Genomic DNA, 22,918 nt, shown 5'->3' with positions numbered 1-22,918 from the left:
AGAGAGGAGGGGTCTGTACAAAAATTATCTAAGCAAGAGATCATATAAAAATAAGAGGATTTTAAAGAAAGTGGAGAATACATTAAAATGTGAACTAAAGAGGTACAAAGTGGAGGCCATGGATAAAACAGCCAAGAACCTTGAAGATGTAGCTAGATGGCATAGTAATAAAATATTGTACTGGTATATTAATAAATTGAGAGGGAGCAGTCAGTCTGGATTTGTCCCAAACAAAGATAGGAACAGGGCTGCAATTAGTGTTCAGAAAAGGTCTAAAGAGAGGTAGGCAGAGCTTTTTGAGAATTTGTTAAATCAGCGTAGAGTTACAGGAAAATGTACAGATGAAAATTAAAAAGTTTGTGACACCTTGAATGTGAAGGAAGATTTTATTTTGTGAGGAGAATTTGGTGACAGTACTAAAATTATTAATAAATAATAAAGCTCCAGGTGCAGATAGCATGGCAAATGAGTTTCTTAAATACTGGGATTATGAGGTTTGAAATAGACTTTCTGAAGTTACTGAGGATTGTGATATTTGAAAGTGGGTAAACACCTAGGGGCGTTTTAGGAAAACGCTAATTAAACCCTGTGTGAGAAAGGGGATAAAAGTGAGTATGGTAATTATAGAAGCATTAGCCCAATTTGTGTAGGTAGCAAATTACTTATTATGATGATACTTTTTAGACTTAGAGATCATGTAGACAAAGTTTTAAGAGAAGAACAGTGTGATTTTAGGAAAGGTAGGGGATGTGTTTACCAACATTTCACTTGTTGGTTAATAATTGAGAAGTGCCTGAGTCATCAAATACCTTTAGTCCTTAGTTTTGTAGATTATTAAATAAAAAAACAAGTGTTTTCAACTGAAAGTAAGGAGCAACATTAAAAATTAAAACAAACACAAATTATTATGTATGTGAGGGGGGTTGCCCCCTATTCAATACCTTGCTCTTTACGCTGAAGTTCAAATTTTGTTCACATCACAAATCCCTGAATCACCAAGGCCGTTTAATTAGAATAGATAGCTCTTTTGAAAGTACAAAAAAAAACTTTAGTGTAAAGAGCGAGGTATTGACTAGGGGGCCAACCCCCTCATATACTTAGTAAGTTTTGTTTGTTTTAAGTTTTAATGTTGCTCCTTACTTTAATCTGAGAGAACTTGTTTTTTTTTATTTAATTTCTGATCGTTTTTTAAATAATGCTGGGAAATCCAGCGCCCCCTTCATAGAATTGTCCCTTTCTCTGAGGAAACATCCTTGATGGAAAGATCCTCCCACGTAACCTCCGACCCCCGCCCACCACCAGAAAAATCCCTCCTGAAAACGTATATGTACTTTCCCAATAACCAATACTATATCATAGCCAGCGCGCCAGCGCTGCCTAAGTAAAGAACAATGTGGGCACAATGGTTTTTTTTCTCCATACCTGGGCACTTTGTATTAAAGGAGTTGTCGTAGAAACTTCGAAAAGGGCTCATTCGATTGGAAATTGGAGTGGCTAGTGTGCCCTTTTTAATGGTCAAAAGTGATTGGAGGGCAACTAGCCTCCCCCCTCCACAACCATCATTCCCCCAAACACATCCAATCAAAATTTTGAGATAGGTATTTTGTTCAGCATAGTTAATTTCCAGATAGAAAATATTTTTTTGAGGAGGACACTCCCCCACAACCCTTAGGGCAAGTGTTTTAAGTTATGCCCTGGGGGCATATAAGGTTCTTATAGAAGGCGTTGTCGTCGATACTTCAAAACAGGCTCATTTGATTGAAAATTCAAAGGGATAGTACCCTTTTTAATAGTCGAAAGTGATTGGAGGGCAACTAGCCCCCCCCACGCCCATCATTCCCTCAAACACATCCAATCAAAATTTTGAGATAGCCGATTTGTTCAGCATAGTTGATTTCCAGGTAGAAAATATGTTTTTGAGGAGGACACTCCCCATAACCCTCAGGGCAAGGGTTTTAAGTTATGCCCTGGGGGCATATAAGGTTTTTATAGGAGTTGTCATAGAAACTTCAAAACAGGCTCATTTGATTGGAAATTCAAAGGGCTAGTATCCTTTTTAGTAGTCGAAAATGATTGGAGGGCAACTAGCCCCCCATGCCCGTCATTCCCCCAAACTCATCCAATCAAATTTTTGAGATAACCATTTTGTTCAGCGTAGTTGATTTCCTCATAGAAAATATGTTTTTGAGGAGGACACTCCCCCACAATCCTCAGGGCAAGGGTTTTAAGTTATCCCCTGGGGGCATATAAGGTTTTTATAGAAGGCGAAGGGCTAGTGCCCTTTTTAATAGTCGAAAGTGATTGGAGGGCATCTAGCCCCCCCCCCACGCCCATCATTCCCCCAAACACATCCAATATAAATTTTGAGATAGCCATTTTATTCAGCGTAGGCTAGTTGATTTCCAGATAGAAAATATGTTTTGAGGAGGACGCTCCCCCACAACCCTCAGGGCAAGGGTTTTAAGGTATGCCCTGGGGGCATATAAGGTTTTTATAGAGGGCAATGTTATCAAAACAGGCTCATTCGATTGGAAATTCAAAGGGCTAGTGCCCTTTTTAATAGTTGAAAGTTATTGGAGGGCAACCAGGCCCCCCAAATGCCCATCATTCTCCCAAACACATCCAATCAAAATTTTGAGATAGCCATTTTGTTCAGCGTAGTTAATATCCAGATAGAAATATGTTTTTGAGGAGGACACTCCGACAGCCCTCAAGGCATGGGTTTTAAGTTATGCCCTGGGGGCATATAAGTTTTTTATAGAAGGCGTTGTCATTGAAACTTCAAAACAGGCTCATTCGATTGCAAATTCAAAGGACTAGTGCCCTTTTTAATAGCTGAAAGTGATTGGAGGGGAACTAGCCCCCCACCCCCCCCGCCCCTCATTCTCCCAAACACCTCCAATCAAAATTTTGAGATAGCCATTTTGTTCAGCGTAGGCTAGTTGATTTCCAGATAGAAAATATATTTTTGAGGAGGAAACTCCCCCCCCATGAATTTTGCCTATTGTTTACATCACAGTTTATAGAATTAGCAGTATGATCATTCCCTATCTCACCCATTATAAAAACCCGGACCCATATATATATATATATATATATATATATATATATATATATATATATATATATATATATATATATATATATATATATATATATATATATATATATATATATATATATATATATATATATATAGGGGGGCACCCCTCGCCCCCCTCCTATCACGGCATCACGACGCGAAAAAAAAAATGATAAACCATCCAATGGCGGATCCAGAGGGGGGGGCGAGGGTTGCCCCCCTATAGTAGTCTAAAGTAGCGTAGTTTACCTAATTAACGCAAGTTTGCATTAAACTTGCTCCTAACGTAAGTTTATCGAATCAACCTATTTTGCCCCCCCCCCCCTAAAAAATTCTTGATCCGCCCCTGAAACCATCACACCTATTCCATGAGTTATTAGAAGAAGAAAAATTCCTTATTTTTACAAATTTCATCAACCCCCCCCCCCCTTTTTTTATAAAAGCCTACATAGGCCAATCAGTTGAGTCTACTGTTTGTAAATAATAGATTAAGTCATAATTTGTATATAAATTAAGTCATACCTGTGAGATGGGACACTTGCAAACCACTTGGCTGGCTCACCAAGTTTTTTTCTGCTTTCACAATTATGAATGATACAATTTCGAACCATTTCTCATTGATTGACGCATACAGACTAACCCGCTAATCCATGAATAAGTGGGAGGAGGTTTTTGTTCGCACCGAGAATGAAGACCAGAAATGATCTGCGATAAACTTACTGGATAATTCTATAAACTGTGGTTTACATATTGATTAATTAAAAAAAACTTTTTCCACAAAATAAGTTTTGGAAAGAAAAGTAAAGAACTCCATTAAACAAAAAATGAGCAAAAATAAAATCAAATAATCTACCAAGCATGAAACTACCACAAATCAGCATCGATAAATAAATGAAACCCAAAACGAAAAGAAATTGCCATAAATAACCGAGTCAAACTCAAAACGAGCAGAAATTAACATAAGTTGGGCGCAAAAACCCTATGCCTTCCCAAGGCCAGAACAAAATTTGCACTTTACTGAAATAATACAAATGAATGTGCATTGTCAGTTTAATATACATATACTGATATTTAGTAATCAAAATGTCAATACTATTTGATTTATTAAATTTATACAAGTAAAAATATTTATATTTTTCGAAAATAAGGCAAAATTTTCCTGGCTCGTAACTTTTGATGGGTGAGACTAAATTTGATGAAACTTATATATTTGAAATCAGCATAAAATCCGATTCTTTTGATATATTTACCACAAACTGTTTGATTCAGCTGATATAAGAACCTTAGCAAAGGTCTTATCCTTGTGTGGTATAGCAGACAAACATGTTATGGCAATTAGTGCTATGTAAAAGAATAACATTGCTATGGTTAAGGTAGAAAATGTGGTTAGTTGCTGGTTTGGTATTAAATCAAGAGTTACGTGGTATTGTGTTCTGTTCCCATTTGTAAGGTTCTCTTTGATGGGTTTTGTCTTAAGATGCACAGTAAGGGCAATGGGAGAACATGGAATCAAATTAGGAAGTAAAGTTTTCCTGGACTTGATTATGCTGATGATTTGAGCATCCTAGATGAAAATGTGAGCAAAATGAATGAACTTTTAGAGGTTTGCAAGTTCAGGGTGTTAGAATAGGTTTGAAAATTAATATTAAGAAGACTAAGTTGCTAAGGCTAGGAATAAGTGAAAATGAAATGGTTCACTTACCTTGGTGTTATTATTATTATTAAGACTACCAAGGAGCTAACCAGAAAGGACTATGTGCATAACCCTAGTATTACCACTACTACTCAGGTTAAGGTCATAGGGGTGAAACTTTCAGAGAATTTTGAGTGGGATGTTATACTAAATCAAAATTCTATGTGCATGCGGCTTGTGATATAAGATATTTATCCTATCACAAGCCCCAAAGGGCTGAATTCGCATTTCAGAGTCATAAGAAACAATATAAGCAAAAAAAGCACAACAACAAAAAATTGGCAACAATGCCACAACAACAATATCAGAATAACAAACCATTCTTTAGTCAAAAATAGAAAACTATAAAAAAGAATGAAAATAAAATACACATTAAAAAGGGTTTATAAAGCACATATAAAAAGGGGGAGGGAACAAGACAAACAAACGAACATAAAACTTGGGTATCACCAGTACTAAATAAAAAAAAATCTAGCAGTTTGTTTTTCTAGTAAAGAAGAGGACGAAGATTTTTTAATATCTGCAGATAAAACAACAAATGGGGGACAAGATAGGAGCAGGTTCAGAAACAGTCTGTGGCAGACAGCGTCTGGGTGGAGAAGGCCTTTTGGGGAAGATATTTTCTTGGCAAGGGTTTGTCATTGGTTTTTTTTTTTTTTTTTTTTTTTTTTTTTTTTTTTTTTTTTACAAAACAGAGACACAACATACCTCTCCTGTGCCCAAGTGTTTCCAACCTAGCCTTTTTTAGAAGGAGCAAGTATAGAACCTTAGCTTCTTTCAAAATTAATCTCAGGGCTCTTTTTTGGATTCAATTATTGAAGAATGGGAGGGGGGATGCTAAACTTATTTAAGAGCTTAAGGAGGGAAATGGATGCATTAGCTCTATGGATTATATCTTTAACATGGATATCCCACATTAAATTAGAAGAAATTGTAACCCTAAGTAATTTAAAGGATGACAGGTTTTTAAGAAAAGGGATTAAGACAGTGATTAGTTTTAAGAAAACATGTTGTTATTATCATAGATTTAGAGAAGTTTGCTCTCATGTCTAAGTCTGTTGCGTTGTCAGCATGTGGTTTCGTATTAGGTTTCTGTAGGAGGTTTCAACAACCATTAGGTCATTCGCAAATTTCCATCTGTCAGGAAATTCCTTAGCAATACTATTTATCATAACTGAAAACAGGAGGGGACCTAGGAGAGTACCTTGGTGTACTCCATTGTGGATGGGCAGGGGTCTGGAATTATGACTCTGATTTTTTACTACCTTTGATCTACTTGTTAAGAAGGGGGCATTCAATGTAACCTGTAAAGAATCAATATGAAATTCAGTGACAAGTTTCTCAACTAATATATTGTAGTTAACAAGGTCAAATTTTAAGGGAAATTAAATTTAGCCAGCAATTAGGTTTTTGAGAATTTTCATTTAGTCATCAGACTGATAACTTTTTTGTTTTATTGAATTTCAAAATTTGCTTTAAATTGTATTAATTCAGTGCCTAGAACTTTATTAAGTTCATTGACCTTAAGTAATTAGAAAAGTTTCCCAATATTCTGTTAGGGATTAAAATATTAAGTGACCTTATTGTTATGGACTAATGCTTTGTTTGGATGTAATGATATGGTAACACCAACCGGTTGCGCCAACAAGATTTTAATTTCTGATATCCCTTCATTTGGACTAAGCTTGGATAAATGCTGTGGGGTGAGAGCCCCCTCGAATTGCAGAAAAAAAAATGTTTTTTATTTGTAAATGAAAGATTACATTCATATTCTTACTGGCACATAATATCAGGAGGGGGAGGGCATCATGAGTGCAGTCAGGAATTTCCAATGGGGAGAGATAAGTTTTTCCTGGAAATATGTCTTTATTGACGTTTAAATGGTAATATTGGATATTCTGATTATTCTTAAATGTTGAACAGTTTGTGGCTATGAACTGTAGGCTAGGTATGGAGCAACTTGTACTAATATTAATCAAAACTCTTCACAAAGGAGTTTTGGTGACAATATATACATTAAAAGAATAAGTGTTTTATGATGATTCCAATTAATAAAATTCATAATGTTTAAGGTACCTACAAAAAGTTAAGAGCCTGAGAAAATTTGCCCTGTTCTCGAAATAGAGGGAAAACACCATTCCCCCACTGGAGCAGATGATTTTGATTTTAGGTCACACAATTAAATTTGGCACATCAGATAGCATATCAGAATTTAATTTTTTTTTCTGAGAAGGATGATCATGTTTGTTATTTTTTTTTTAGTTCGTAATTTAGAAAATAATTTATTGGCGATTTTTCACCGAATTTGTTGCTAATTCAGTGACAGCCTGTGCAGAAGAGAGCGGGAACAAACACAAATACCAGCTGGATATTGTTCCTTAAACTACTGGGGAAAGGCGTTTTGGGTACTGGCACTTCCCACAGGTTTTGTTAAATGTGTTCGTTTTTTTTAGAAGATTTTAGTAGTTGATTATTATTCATCAGTATGTCATTACAAATTGTACACAGTACTCATTCACTCTCATTATTGGCCCCCAGACTCTCCTACCATGCTGAAGTTTCACTTCTCATTAATATTTTATCCTTATCTGGTCCTTTGACATATTCTTTTGTGTATCCTTTACTCTAATGGCTCTACATCTAAACTCTATATTGAATTTCCTCCAGTCAAATAGAATGCTGGATTTAGCTTTGCTGTCAAAAATTATGCTCTATTTTTTCGAGCTAGCTGCATTACGTGAAGAAAAATGGTACTTCTTGAACAAGTCTTTCGTGCATGAGTATCTCAAGTTACAAACAGCCAAAAAGACTCAGCAATTTCAGAAATATTGGAACTTCTAGCCGAATGTGACAGGAAAACATTCAGCTTCCAACCTTTGTAATCTCCCACCCTTGGAGTGTCCCACAAACTCCTGAAACAAATTTCTCTATTTTACTAGGAGAAATTCGTGACCTCAAAAGCTCAATGTTGGTGATAAAGTAATATACCACGGGTGTCAACCTGGCCTCTTCTTCATCAACAGCCACTGCTATACCAACAATGAGAGAGACTCCAACTTGCTCTGTAATCATAGAAGATGCTCCTTGCATGGACCCTTTGTCCAAACACCAGACATTTACTCAACTGCAATCCAGAGATGGGATCAAAGGGGTCAAGCAATTAAGAAACAACAAGCTACAAATCAAATTTAGTGATATTGTTAAAGCTAAAGTTTTTTGCAAGGAGGTCCCTACTGCTCTCTCTCTGCAAAATTCCTGAGTGGTAGCCCAAATAATATCAAATGCAAACTTAGAGAAGACAAACAAATTTGACATTGTACAAGGTCTTTGCATGTACATCAGATCAAGTTTACTGGCAGAAAACAACCCAAACCTCATGGAGAATGCCGTACGCCTTGGCCAAACCAAAACTGTCAAATTGACTTTTAAGAATAGGCAGTTATTGAACTTAGCAATTTCTAGCTTAATTAAATAGGGATATGATTTTTTCTGGGTGGTCAAGTACAAGCAGGCCCCACGAAGGTGCTGTTTTCAGGACAGGATTGCATTATCGCCATATCACTTCAGCAGGTCAAAACCGCTGTAAGAAAGCTCTGTCTAAAGCTAAGAATGGGATTAACGCTGACGGCCTTTCAATGATGCACTTTATAACTTCAATCAATCAACTGTAGACAATCAAGGCGTGTGTCCAGAAAATCTGATCATTTGCCCCTCATCTTTCTGGGTTGGGTTGACAATATATCCCAATCTTTGAAAACTTACCAGATAACTTCCATAGCTTCTGTTCTCATCTTCAACTTCTTTTCCAGATGTGCATCACCAGGATCGTTGTTCCCAATAGTTTCCTAAAAGGAATGATAACATCAATTGCAAAGAAAGGCAAAGACCCAATGATTATAAATCTTACAGACCTATTAGCGTATCCTGCATTGTGAGTAAAACGTTTGAATATTTTACTTTTCTCGAGCTAGACATCGGAATTTTCGGAGATAACCAGCTTGGATTCTGGGCTGGTTGCCCAGAGGCACATAGATTATTAGCAAATGTGCTAATGGATTTGGAGAGTAAAAGGTCACGTCTTTATGTGTGCACAGTTTATTTATCGAAAGCGTTCGATGGCATTAATCACATGCAATCTTTGGACGCCCTATTGCACAGCAGCGTAAGTGTGAGTATCATCAAAACTATAAAATTTTGGTACGCAAGTTCGACAGTGTCTGCCAAATAGAGAGGCACAGTTTCAGAACCAACTAAAGTCAAAAGAGGGGTGAGGCAAGGCAATGTTCTTAGTCCTGTCATTTTCAAACATGCAATCTCTTGGATTGTGAACCACATCTCTTCATCTATTCTACCTCACAGTACTGACTTATCTTATAGAGCTTATGCTGATGATGTTCTTCTTCTCAGCAGATCGAAGGCAGACTTGCAAGGAAACCTGAAAAGACTGCAAAGCAAATATCAGTCATTCAAACTTTTTATTAACATTCAGAAGGGCGAGTTTCCAACTTTCAATACAGCTAAGAGTGATAGTGTTTTCCTTGTAAATCATTCAGTCCTTGCTATGTCAGAATTGAAATACCTCGGGTTAATGATTTCTGAAACGCTCCATAAAACCAGGAAAACCATTGTGAAGCACACAACCGCCACCATTAAACGTGCTTACGGGACTGCTGTTCTAAATCAGGGGCGATACTCCAAGAAATCACTTGCTTCAATTTATCGTTCAGACTACCAACCTCACGTTATTTGCCTCGCCGGTGCGTCTAATCTACTTGCCGAGAGTGACATAAATAAAATAAATAAGTGCTATTTTAATATGCAGAGTTTATTGTTTATTCCTAACCGGCACCAAAATTCCCATCTCGAAAAGTTTGGAACTACGAATCCAGTCAAAGAGTGGCTGACAATCCGTAAGAAGTCTGGGAAACAAGCAACGACGTTTTTCTCCAATATTAACTTAAGTGTTTCTTTTTATTGGTGTATTTAGTTTTCTCCTTTTTATTTTTCCTTGCTCCACTATAATCTTTTTGTAGATGGCTGGTAAATAAATTGTTATTGCTATTATAGTTTCGAGAATATAGGAGTGAGAGAATTAGGACAAACACCTTCAAAACCAGGTTTTCTGTCTTTCTTTTTAAGGAGGTTACGAAGCCCTGTTTCCATTTTTGCGGAAATTTGCTAGACTCAGTAATCTCATTGAAAAGAACAGACAAGGGCTTTGAAAGGAAGTCGCTGAAAGCACTAATAAGACCAAATGGGATATCTAAAGGGCAAACGCTTGTTTTATTTGTTTCTCATTTCTTCTTTTGATCTCGGATGGAGACATATAGGGGAAAGAAGGTGAGAGATCATCTGTTGGTAATTGATAAGACAATACCAGAAGGCTCTTGACAATGGAATAAGACGTTTCAGCAATATTCCAGGAACAGCTTAGAGTGTTAAGCTGAAAATCTCAGAGTATGATGAGGGGAATGTTGAACTAGCCAAAAGGAACTATATGCATACTACTCTTGCCAATGTTACTACTACTGCTGATCTTACTAATACTATGATTACAACTCAGGGACTGATACAGAATTAATTTTTTAGGCATACAGATACAGAACATTGGTAAGTGTTTTCATGTAATTTAAGTAAATGAAAAGGCACTAGGTACATGCAGGTTGACAAGTAGGTGTATCAGTATTATCTTAGGAAAGGTGAGGATATTCAGTGAGGGTACTTCTACTACTAGTACTGCTGCGACTATTTATGGCTGCTACTGCGACTACATGCTACTGCTTGCAATGGCGACTTTGACTAATTGTGACTGCAAATACTCGCAACTGCAGCGTAATGTGACTCTGACTACTTGCGACTGCAACTCTGACTACTTGAGACTTTGACTATTGGAACTGCAATTATGACTACATGTGATCCAAGGGGTTAACCCCTTCCAAGATGCTGGTAGTCATTACTGGCTTTGATTCATTCCACAGAAGTTGTCACCACTACCCCAATCCAAAGACTATATAAACTGTGTACAAGTTAGAAGCATTTTCTTCCAATCTAAAGGTCTACATTGCAAGATTTTCGATCATTTTCCTGTGGTGACATGGTGAAATGGTAGTCCAAGTTTGCTAATGATTTAACAGATTATATCAGAAAAACCCCATTGGGAATATTTCTTTTATGTTTCTCTGCCCTGAAGAAGATTAAGGCTTCTATATTTAGGCATATTTTACAGGTTCTATCTTATTTGACATGGGTAAGCACAGCTAAAAAAAATTTGGAGGCATGGGAGGGGGAATAGATGAATTTTATCCCACTTCGACTCAATTTTATTGTTATTTTACTTTGAGTGAGAGGCTTTCTAAAGAAAATTTTTAAGAAAAAACTGCCAAGCTCTAAAAAGACTGCTAGCTTAGAGTATTTGATATATTTGTGGTAAGGGAGGGGACAGTCTCTTTTTGAATAGCTTCACATGCATCCCGTCCTTACCCATAAGAGAAATTTGAAAAGTTTCTCTCAACATGATATATTTTTTTTTCTGTACATTAAGGCTCTGACCCCCAAAATAATTCTCTTGATACCTTTATGCTAAAATGGTTGTTGAATAGCACATAAAGCAAAATTTTTTTACAGGATATATATCTGCGATGTCTCAGAAGAGACCAGTTGAAGACCAATCCAGTGCAGAGGAATCGCCTCCTGCAAAAAAGGTTCAATTTGAACCTGTCCAGATTGGCCAAGTATCTTCATTAGAAGAAATGGATATGAAAACGTTACAATTTCAAAACAAAAAGTTAAGCCAAGTAAGTTGCTTACTTGCAAATGCAGTCTCATTTATGTTGTTTTGCTATTTCCTGATATTTGTTGTTATAGCATTTCTATCTGTTATGTTAGTGATTGGTTGAAGCCAACTTTCCCCCCAATTTTGATTCTAATCCTGAATCTGCAATGTCTCAGAAGAGACCAGTTGATAACCAATCCAGTGCAGAGGAATCGCCTCCTGCAAAAAAGGTTCAATTTGAACCTGTCCAGATTGGCCAAGTATCTTCATTAGAAGAAATGGATATGAAAACGTTACAATTTCAAAACAAAAAGTTAAGCCAAGTAAGTTGCTTACCAACAAATGCAGTCTCATTAATGTTGTTTTGCTATTTCCTGATATTTGTTGTTATAACATTTCTATTTGTTATGTTAGTGATTTGTTGATACCAACTCCCCCCCCCCCCTCAATTTTGATTCTAATCCTGAATCCATCTCTGTCTTTGTTCTGATAAGATTTCTGCAGAGACTTTCGGTGGTTGCATTACCTAAAAAAGTTGGGTACAAACATGTTTCTTATGCAATAGATGAATATTAATTCTTTGCTGATTCTGAACTTCAGACTTCGAAATTAATCATGAAAATTTATCATAATATTCGAAAATAACTACTTAGGAACACTCAAAAATTAGTAATACTCAAAGGTTATTTGTTTGTCAGGAAGTTAAAATTCATCTTCATAAGTGGTTTAGCTAGGAAAAACAAAAAAAAGGGCTTTAAATAATATTATAGACTATATTTTTAATATTTATTTTATTTATTTATTATTTGTTTCATAAAACTAAACACAAAATAAACACTTCTATCATAGATACTTAATTGATCTAAATTATAATATGCATAAATGAAAAACGTCAGTGAGTTGGGGAAAACGAGCTAAAAAGACCAAGATGGATAAAGCCCTAATCGTTTGCGCTCTTCGTTTTCAAGTATATTCATAGATACTCACGAAAAAAAATCATTATTTTCGTCTTTTTAGTCTTCACTCAGACTAAAAATTATTTAGCCTTCTCTAAGACAGGAAATTGCCCTATCTAAGGATTTAAACTTCCGTTACCACAGCCACAGGCGAGTGGTATCTAGTCCTGTATAATAGTGTTTGTTTTGCACTTTTGCTCTACCCAATTACTCATTTGTGTTGTTTTGTTTTAACCAGTATACAAAAAGAGGAAATTTTAATGTTCTGTCATTGCACTGTCATCAGAATTGCATTTAATGGTAAAATTCGAAAGTAGTTTGACGTTCGAAAATGGCCACATCCAGACCCAAAACCTATTGGTTTTTTTTTATAATTATAATGTATTTCCTGTAACCAACAACTTATTGTTTAAGTAAGGCCCATAATTCAGAAGAATGCTCATAAGGCTCATATTTTGCTTGTTTACAATTTAAAAGCACACGTGGTTGTTTCCATTTCTGTGTAAAACAAAAGGAAAGCAAAAGTGCAGGATTTTTGGCTAAAAAGTGGACAAAGTATGGCATTTCAAGTTTGATGTGCCTTTTTTTTCTTTTTTTTTTTTTACTAATTTAATAAAAGTTACAGCCTGTAGTTGCGTCCAAGTTGGTCCCTATATGTTGTTATACAATTCCATTTTTTTGTTCTTCCATACTATAGTTTAGAATGCAGTTTCCTTGCTTTTGTCTTCGCTACTCGTTAACTATTATTTAGTTAATCTGGGATGTATAAAGGGCACTGGGACAATGTTGAGAAATGTGTATTTTCTTTTCAGTATTTCTAAGTTTTTAATATTTGCTAAAAAAAAAAAACATTCTAGAGATTAGAGCTGCGATTAAAGACCGAAGTTGAACTGAAACAAAGAATTGAACAGCTAGAGAAACGTCAAATTCAAGATGATACAGTATTAAATTTAGTTAATAGATATTGGAATATGTTCAACGAAGATGTACGCATCATTTTACAAAGATTTGATGCAGAAGTAGTCGAAGAAACGGACGCTAGTGGTAAGCATTTTTATTCATATTTTTCTCTGTCTTATTAGTTTTCCCACTTTTATCTAGCCTTGAAAGCGATTTTCTATCAGATGACGGTACATTTTCGAAGTGGAAACTACCAAGCAATGTTACTATGTGAATTATAGCTGGTATTTCCAATTGAAAGGGAAATTCTCTGAAGTTATCCTAGAAACTTTCTAGAGGAAAATAAACACTCATCTGAAAATTTCTCTAGAAAAACAGAACAATAGTACATTTACGAATAGTACATTTTACTGCTCCATAAATAAGAAACTATTAAAAAAAACACGATTTTATTGGCTGGGAAAAACGAACTGTCCAACTCTGATCCCAAACAGAAGCAAACCAACTGTTCAACAGTGCTAGGTTAATACCCCCCCCCCCTCCCAAGGAAAATTTCCTAGGAAAAATATCTTCTTCTCGGAAAATCCCTCAATCCAGGTAATTCCTCTCCGTGGAAAATTCCCCACATGTGAAATTGAGCCGCCTCTGAGCGAATTCGACAAATAGAAATAATGAAGAAAAAACGGGATTTTGGAATATTCTATCATTATTCTAAAATATAGGCAGAATATGTGGGGTAGAATGTAAGTATTTTGTTTTAATATCTTAATCTATTTTAATTCTTTTTTCGTGTTTTTGGGGGCTGAGTGATCATAGCAGGGTAAGATAAGTCTAAAATTGGGGCTATAGAGGTGATATCAACCCTGAACGCAAACATATTAGACATTTCGAAGTTTTTGAACAAAACAAGTATCTCATTTGATTCGATATCATAAGGGTTAGAGGAGGGCCGGATAGCAGAAAAGGAACCGGGAGGGAGGCTGATTGCCCTCCAATAGTTTACGACCTTTAAAAAGGACACACAAACTTTTTAATTTTGAATCGATTGATCCCCCTATCAAGTTTATAAAATAACCCTTTCCATTTGAAGTGGGTGGAAATTGTTTTTTGACAGTTTTCTGGCCCTTTTTTGGGCTGCATTATGAGGTAAGGCAACATTTTTTTTTCTATGGGGTCCTTTAGCCCAAAGCCTTATATAAGTTTTAGGCCAATCAGAAAAATTAAGCGCTTTTTGGAGCCCCTTTTGTGAGAGGAGGGACCAATTTCAAAGGGACGAATCGTTTGAATAAGTTTTTTTTATTAGTTTCCCTGGCCCAAGGACTTACGATTGGAAGTCTCAGATGGATCAGGAAAAAAGTTTTTGTGGCTCATTTCCAGGCTTCTAACTTCTTTCCCTTCCCACAGCCAAATGTTGATGATCGGTTTTACCAAAAAAAAGTCATTAAAGGTTCATGCCACTGGCCTCCCAAGATCAAATATACCCCACCCCCTCCTTTTCCCACTATAGAATATATCTGTAAAGAATTGACACTTTGTATTCCAGGGGCTCTGGGTGCTATGTCTTTCTTGTATGCTACTTAATTGATATTTTTAAATCTGAACAAAATGGAAACCTCAAAGTGTTGATCAGATGTTCTAAGGGATTACAAAAGGGCCAGATATGAAAAATGGTTGTGGGAAAGGGACTGGTTGTTCTCCAATCACTTTTGACTCAAAAAGCATCAGAGCTCTCATTTTCCGATACAACGAGCACCCTCCGAAGTTTCTACAACAACGGGGGGGGGAGAGGGTACAGCCTCTCATGTGAAATAAATTCTGCTTGTTTTAAGGTTTAATGTTACTCTTTACTTTCATCATAAAGGCCCAGAAATCAAGAGGCATTAAATACCATTTTTACCCCCCCTCCATAGAACTAATTCAATATATTTATTAAGGCCCGAGAAGAGTGCAGATGTCTTAGCATTAATATGCCCCCTCCCTCCGACTACAAAAGATCCACCTCCCTCCTTAATAATAACTGAAGCGCATTGACGCATCATTGCATATAATTAATGAAATATGAAGCAAATTAGTTTTGTTAAATGAAGTTTTCAAATAAATGTCAGAAATATTTTTCTGCAATAAGAAAGGAGGTATCACCCTGCAGGACCCTTATTCAGGCTTGGTCTAAATGAAGAAAGATTAAATTCTACAACCCCTCCCCCCCCCCCTCCACACACACACGCCTTCTTGTAAATACCTGAAGACTCTGGAGCTTTTGACAATTAGTGCATAGAAACGCGCTCTTTTAGGTATCTGACCCACCGCCCCTTTTCATTATTGCTGATGTACAATTGTATGCTTTTCTTCGTTCTTTTTATTTGTATTAATTCCCCTTTACTCGAGGACTCGAGGATAGGTGTAACGGTTTTTTATAGCTGTCAACGTGAAGACAAGGTGACAAGGTGATTGGATAGCCAGTAAAAAGAAAGTATATCGGTTGTGCCATTAAATAAGGTCAAATCCCATACGTTACGTGCTTTTTCGTAACAGTAATGTTCATTGATATCATCCTTTTTTTCTAAACCCTCAAGTTGCCTATATTTATTTTATTTATTTTTATTCTTTTGTCTATTGTCTTTCTTTGTTTATTCTGTTTGTTTATTCGTTTATTTATTTATTTTTCAATCTTTTGTTTCAAGTATCAATGAACGTTCAGCAAAAACTTGTTAGACTTTACTTTGAGTGAATAGAAAAAGAACAGTATTTGGAGTAGGTCCTAAGTGCTGTTGGCTTCTACCTCTACTGTACCCATCCTTCTTTTCGTCTTCTTCTCCAGGAGCCGTTCCCTATTCCTTGAAAATTCTGAGGAAATATTTGCCGATTCTCATGACATATCAGATTTGTTCCAATGAACATGGTTACCTAAATAACTTGTATTGTTTTAAGTTAACTTTATGTTGTTGTTTATGTTGTTTTATGCTAGTGCTCCAAATGTCATCAGTTGAGTAAACAGGGTCGAGTTTTAAGATTTATTTCAAAGAAGTGTTCGTCGTTTCACTCTAGAATCTCTGTCTATTATAATTGTTTATGGATATAATACCTTTCTAGATGTATATAGATCAGTTACAAAAGTTCAGAAGGGACGTTTTGATGCAGTTCCAAAGAATCTCGTTTCCTCAATCATATAGTTAAGGATTAACCTGTCAGCTTCTTGTTTTGATTAGTTTTTTCTATTAAAAAAGAAATCCCTATTTTAGGCAATTTTTTATGTAAATGAAGGGATTTTTGCTTACTTCTTTCGTAGCGTTAGTACTGTGTGCAGCAGAGAAATAATTGGGCATAGTTGCCTAAGTGAAGAGTCTCTGTCTCTTGTTTTCAGTGCAGCCATTAGTTGTTGTTCTGATCTTCATATTTAACAGCATGGCTTGGTTGAACTCTGAAAGCATTACTAGTATCAGGCTATATGCTAGACATTTTCAAAGTTTATTCAGAATCAACCTAAGTTAAAGCTACTAAAAGCCTACTTGAAGTCAAAATTACACTAAACGCACTAAAATGGTTTGGAAATAAAGAAAAAAATGGTACATGCGTATAAGTACGTATGGTCTCGTAAAATTTGAACAGACAGGACAGGTTTGGTAGACCTATGCTATCTAAGGAGAGCAGGAGGGAGGTTAAATGAAGCTTAATGTTGAAGATCAAACCAAATTCCAAAGAAAGAACGCGATCGGAAACGTGGAAAACGTGACGTGGAAACACTAACGTCTGCTGTTTTTCGCTGAAGGTCGGAAGGTCTAGTTCAGTCAGAAAACTGCCAACAATTTAAAGTTCAATTTTTTTATTATTACTTCGCTAATATAACCAAAAAACTATAGGTAAAGAGTCATCCTTGTCAAATATCCCAGCTTAACCGCCACATATTTCAAAATGTACATACTCTAAAATACAGGTAGATTACATGGTGTGGAATATCCTATTGTATTTGTTTTTATGTTTTTGTTTCCTTTAATTCTTATTTTTTTTTTGGGGGGGGGGGGGTAAGTTTGGGGTTGTGTGTTGAGTTACCATAGCAGGGTAAGATGAAGGTTTAAAGAACATAATTTACTTGCTCATTTTAGATGAGGAGTTCCGTACATTTTAAAATTTGCTTAGTTCTGACTTGGAGTTTTACTCCATGTTATTTAAATTAAATTAAAAGAAAAAAACTCCACTCAAAGGTACTTAAGACGGGAAATCTTCTGATATACGCCTTGTGGACGCGTTCTTGATCGCAAGAGGTGAACTGGCATCATGTACTATAGATGTCAGTGTCCGACCAAGTCCATGTGACGTAATTACTCGTACATCTTAGTCCCAGTCTGTACCTCGGTGCACCTCCATCATAGGGCACCCCTTCCACAGTTACCACTAAATTCATATTTCCAAATATGAAAGCAAGATCCTTCGATGCAATTTTTTTCGCATTTGAATTGTGTTCTTTATATGGTGAATGTATACCCGTAACTCATAAAAGAAATCAGGGAAAGAATCGAGACTATTTGAGGCTGTTAAAGAAGCAACGTATTCAGAAATTGTTCTGAAACAAATTGCGAGTGAAAACTATAGAATTGTGAAAATCAAATAATTGAAATTGAAAGTATTGAAATAAAATTGGTGATCATGTATATAAACACATATATGTATGTATTTATGTATGCTTGCTCGGAACGACCAAAATTTTGACAAAGACAAACATAAAAAAAACACACACAATTGCTAGAAAAGAATCTGACAAAATCTTAGAATTTTTAGGAAAATCTGCTGTAGTAAGATTTTCTAAACATCCAAACAACTCTTTAGAAGTCCAAAATAATAAAAAAAGGGAAAGCACTCAAGGAACTTATGACACCCCCCCCCCCCCAACTCAAAACAAGTTTAAGCATATATTTTGCACCGATGTAGAAGGAAGTGGTAAGATATACTAAAATAAAAACCAAATCAAAATGCCGTTTCTATCTTTCAGATGACGAGTCAACTAATTCTTTTCTTGCCCTGCTATCCACATGGGACAGGACGGAGCTTGATGAGAAGCTGGCTAGCCGTGTTCAAGTCTCGTCGTCTGCCGTAGCGAAAATTATTCGAGCCTTTGAGAGGCTTTTAGGAAGCAGAAATAAGTTGGCTTTGGCCCTGAAAGGGGAAAGCTTAAACGAAGGGGGTAAGATAAGTTTTGTAACCCGAGAAAGAATAATAATTATTATTATTATTATTATTTATTTGTAAACCACACTGTACAGAGGTACAGTATGTGGAGTATCACGAGGAAAAACACATAAAATGCAACACAAATCAATATATAAATCAAAGATTACCAATTACAGAGTAACACATAATAATTTAAAAGAAACTAAAACAAAAAAGAAATAACGGGAAAGGAGGGGAAAAAGAGGAAGAGAGAAAAAAAACTGACAACTTGCAGAGTCTAATAAGCAGTAATATGGAGAAATATGGACACAAGCTGTCATTATTATTATCATTATTTGATTTTTACTCACTCTTTACAATACTAAAAAATGTAGAATGACCAAACAGGGAAAAACAACTAAACAAATAAAAGAAAAATAACTTACGACTGAAAAAAACTGATAAGGTGATGGTGCGGAGAAAAACGGATACAAGCAATATTTGAAAAATTTCTGTGTAGTGCTTCCAGTTTTTCAGTAATATTAGGAACAAGAAATTTTTTAATAATTACCCCGTTTTTGGTCCAAGGTGGAAGAAACAACAAAAATTTACAAAATCTAAAATAATTAATCCGCATTCTTTTTAACTCATTTTTCTTAAGAAGGGGAAAAATTCCAGAAGCAAAAAGAATTGAATGGTCACAAAAAGTTGAGCAGAGCTTGGCCAACGTGAATTTATTATATTTACCTCTATTGGCAACAATCTTAACATATCCAAATTTAATTTTCATATTAATATCTGAGACTGTGCGCTGGCGCAAGCTCGGAAGACTATTAGTAATAGAAATACCGAGCCATCGAAGAGAATCTACGAGAGGGATAGTAAAGCCACTACAGCGAAGGGAAGTACTAGAAATGTTATTAAAAGAAAGAAATTTACATTTATGTACATTAAAAGAAAGGCCTATGTCTGAAAAAGAAGTGGAAACACAAGAAGCCATGATAGGTAAACCAGTTTTAGTACTGCTTATATGAAGCAGATCATTAGCGTAAGTCATGCATGAAACATCAGAAAAACTGGAGAGATATGTAACCGATATCTTTGCCAGAACTCCTGAAATACACAAATTAAAAAGGGTTGGACATAAAACTCCACCTTGCCTTAAACCTCTTTTCAATTTAATAATAGATGCTGGCAAAGATTTCAGCCGAAGAAAAGAATTAGAGCACCAGTATCGAAGAAGCAAAATAACCGATAGATTGACACCGCAAACACGAAGAGCAGAAAAAAGCTGACTATGACATACACTATCAAAAGTTTTTGATAGATCTAAAGTACAAAGATATATACTCCTTCCCTTAGAAGAATTTTCAAGGAGCAAAGAAGATAATACACGATGTGCGTGTTGACAACCTACTCCGGGCTTAAATCCAAACTGGTTATCTCTCTCAAGCATATTATTAGTTACAAAGGTAGTAATACATGCTCAAGAACTTTACTAAAAGTACAAGAGACAGTAACACATCTGGAGAAGTAGGTGTATATGGGCAATAAGGGGGGAGCAATCTAATAAAAGATGAAATCTAGATAGAACGTCATTATCAACATTATCTTATTTAAGTTTCATAATTGCTTCAACTATGAATGAAAGAGAAATGGGAACACAAAGACACTGAGATAGAGGAGTTATAAAAATAGCAGAAAGAGACGGAGTCTACAAAGAATGCATATAGTAATTAACGTTAGAAAAAATAGACGAGTAATGGCCATGCCAAGCAGATGCAGGAAGACAATCACTATTTGGTACATCACTTCCAATCGACTCAGAATTAATAACTTTTCGCCATTCTCTCTTCGTCACTGGAAAATCCATACCACGATAACGCATTGACTTAAGATATTTTTTATATTCACTACGCGTCTCACGCCTAAGGTCCGATGCACTTCTACAAGGTGGTCTATCATATTCATTCCAGACTTCTGACGAAAATTTTGCTTTATTTTTCAAACTCTTAAAATTAGGATCTAAAGACCAAATAGGTTTTTGAGTACCACGTCTAACATGTTGTAACGGCACTGCAACTGCCTCGGCATCTTTTAAACATTTAATTATTTGATTATAATAGCAATCCAGGTTCTTTTTGCAATTCACTTGTATAGAGCTCTGAAGCAGATGATAGGGAACTCGTATAGCAGACAGCAGGCTTGTTAGTGTAAACGCATAGAGAGGAACATCAGCTTTCTTCCAATTACTTTTTTCAAACCATTTTGAAGACCGGGGTACTTTACAAAAACTTGCAGGGTTTAAATTCAGCGTAAGAGTAAGTGAGTCTTGTTCTTCAGCATGTACAAACACTATTGATGTAGTAATACTAGGTGGGCAAATAATGTGATCAATATAAGATATATTGATCATAAGAATACGTATGATATATTGATATATAAGATATATATATATGATTTATAAGATATATTGAATATAAGAATACGGATGAGTTTTGGGTATAATATAAGATGGAAGGCAATCTAACAACAAATCACTTCTCACTGATGAGTTATTGATATCCGTATTGAAGTCACCAATGGTCATATAATCTAGAGAAATAGAAAGAATTTTTTCCACTAAAAACTTCAACATGTTACAAGCCTTAGCATGTCTAGCCATTGATCTGGATGGACGGTCATCACAAGGCAAGTAAGAATTAATGAAAACTATAGTGCCAATACGAACAGCCAAAAAAACTCATCTGAGTAAAACATCCCCGGCGAAACCAAATTGGGATTACGCTTAAAAACACTAACTAGCCTACCGGATGAATGGTCCCTTGTGGTTCTGGCAGTAGTAAAAAACACATCATGATAAGGGCTTTGACGTAAAACGTTAATGCTTAAATCTGTAAGAAGATTCCTCCTGTAGACAGACCAAATCAAAATCATTGTAGAGCTCATCAATAACGAAGTCCTTATCCTTTGTATCGTTGAAATACTATTGAAAACTCCAAAGTCATTGCAAAAAGTGGGAGCGCGACATTAGTTCCTTAGATACACGGCAGGACAAGCTATAAGAAGTATGATTCTTACCACAGTTAGGACTCTTGGGAGCAGCACTACAAGGACTATCCTTAGTGGAAAGATGTGGCCCAGCACATCTGGCACATTTCGGGACATTGCTGGTGCAAGCATTTTGAAAGTGATCGTATGATCGGCATTTGAAGCAGCATTTAGGTATTTCTTTAAATACGTGAATTTGAAAAAATTCATATCCAACTTTAATTCCTTCTTTGAAATAAGCAGACTGAGTGAAGGAGTCTTCAAATTCAGGTTTGACTGACATAGGCTGGGTCAGTCGATTTGCATCTATTATACCTTGTAGTCTATTAATAACTGAAAAGTCAACATCTAATGGAAAGCTTCTGAAAATCTCAAATAAGTCCGGACGTTATAAATCATCTGTTGCTCAAGCAATAAAGATTTGTTGCGATGTACAGAATTCTTCAGTTTCAGATGTTTCGATCTTGACATACTACCTCTCTTTAAAAGGTTTCGGGCTACAAACTAATTCATGCCCAGCTATTTGATCGAGAGCAGATTTGCGTTTAATCGGATCAGACAGATCCGAAGGCACTTTAGAGACAATAACTGTCGTATGAGTGTCAATTGCTGGGGTAGGTTTCGGAAGTGGAGATCAAGAGATCTTAACAGAGAAATAATGTCACTAAAATGATTAGAAAGTGCATTGTTCCCCTTACGTACTGGGCAATCCGATTCAGGTGCACTTATTTGCCACAGTAAACTTTTAGCTTCTTTGACTATGTTCACGTAGAAAAACTTCATACCATCTCTTTTAATAATATCCTCCTCAATTCCGCTTAGCACATTGCTTTGAATAAAATTCAGAACAGGAGAATATACAAGTTCAGGTGTTTCGTCAGAGCTTTTCATGGCTATAACAATCACCACACAAATTAAAAAGTCTCAATACTAATTCAAGAAAAAATACTGGATTAATAAATATCAAAATATATGTCAAATTAAAAGCAAAGTAGATTCCATTTTATAATCCTCTTAAAGTTAACTCAGGTCAACAACTCACTTGGAATAAATTATGACCTCACCAAAATAAATCCAGACAGGAATATCCAATTCAATTTTGGTGTTACCTCACTGAACTCTGAAACGAAACTGATGAGTAATCTGATGAGCAATTAGTATCTTCTGCTTTTCTTTTTGTTTATCCATGCTTTTGTTTTTTATTGTGTTTGTGGGCATACACTACTAGGTTCACATTCTGGTGCAAATCAGCAAGGGCGCAACGCAGGCAGGAAAAACGCTAGACGGCTATCAAAACGGACCGTTGTAATCGTAAAAAATGC

At 35.9% G+C, this 22,918-nt stretch overlaps 1 protein-coding gene across 1 annotated transcript in view; it reads left to right on the top strand.

The window, feature by feature from the left end:
• Bre1 (E3 ubiquitin-protein ligase Bre1) overlaps positions 1–22,918 on the top strand; it is a 96,983-nt gene that overhangs the window by 6,000 nt on the left and 68,065 nt on the right. Inside the window, exons 2-4 of the mRNA XM_089086528.1 lie at positions 11,400–11,569; positions 13,361–13,547; positions 18,388–18,579. Coding sequence (XP_088942654.1) covers positions 11,414–11,569; positions 13,361–13,547; positions 18,388–18,579 — 535 coding nt within the window. The 5' untranslated portion in view covers positions 11,400–11,413. The remainder of the gene's footprint in view (positions 1–11,399; positions 11,570–13,360; positions 13,548–18,387; positions 18,580–22,918) is intronic.

This window comes from Artemia sp. Qi Xiang Cuo, chromosome 3, assembly GCF_049724085.1.
Source record: "Artemia sp. Qi Xiang Cuo chromosome 3, ASM4972408v1, whole genome shotgun sequence".
In the NCBI taxonomy this organism is placed as follows: Eukaryota; Metazoa; Arthropoda; class Branchiopoda; order Anostraca; family Artemiidae; genus Artemia; species Artemia sp. Qi Xiang Cuo.
This window is presented reverse-complemented; position numbering and strand designations above follow the sequence as displayed.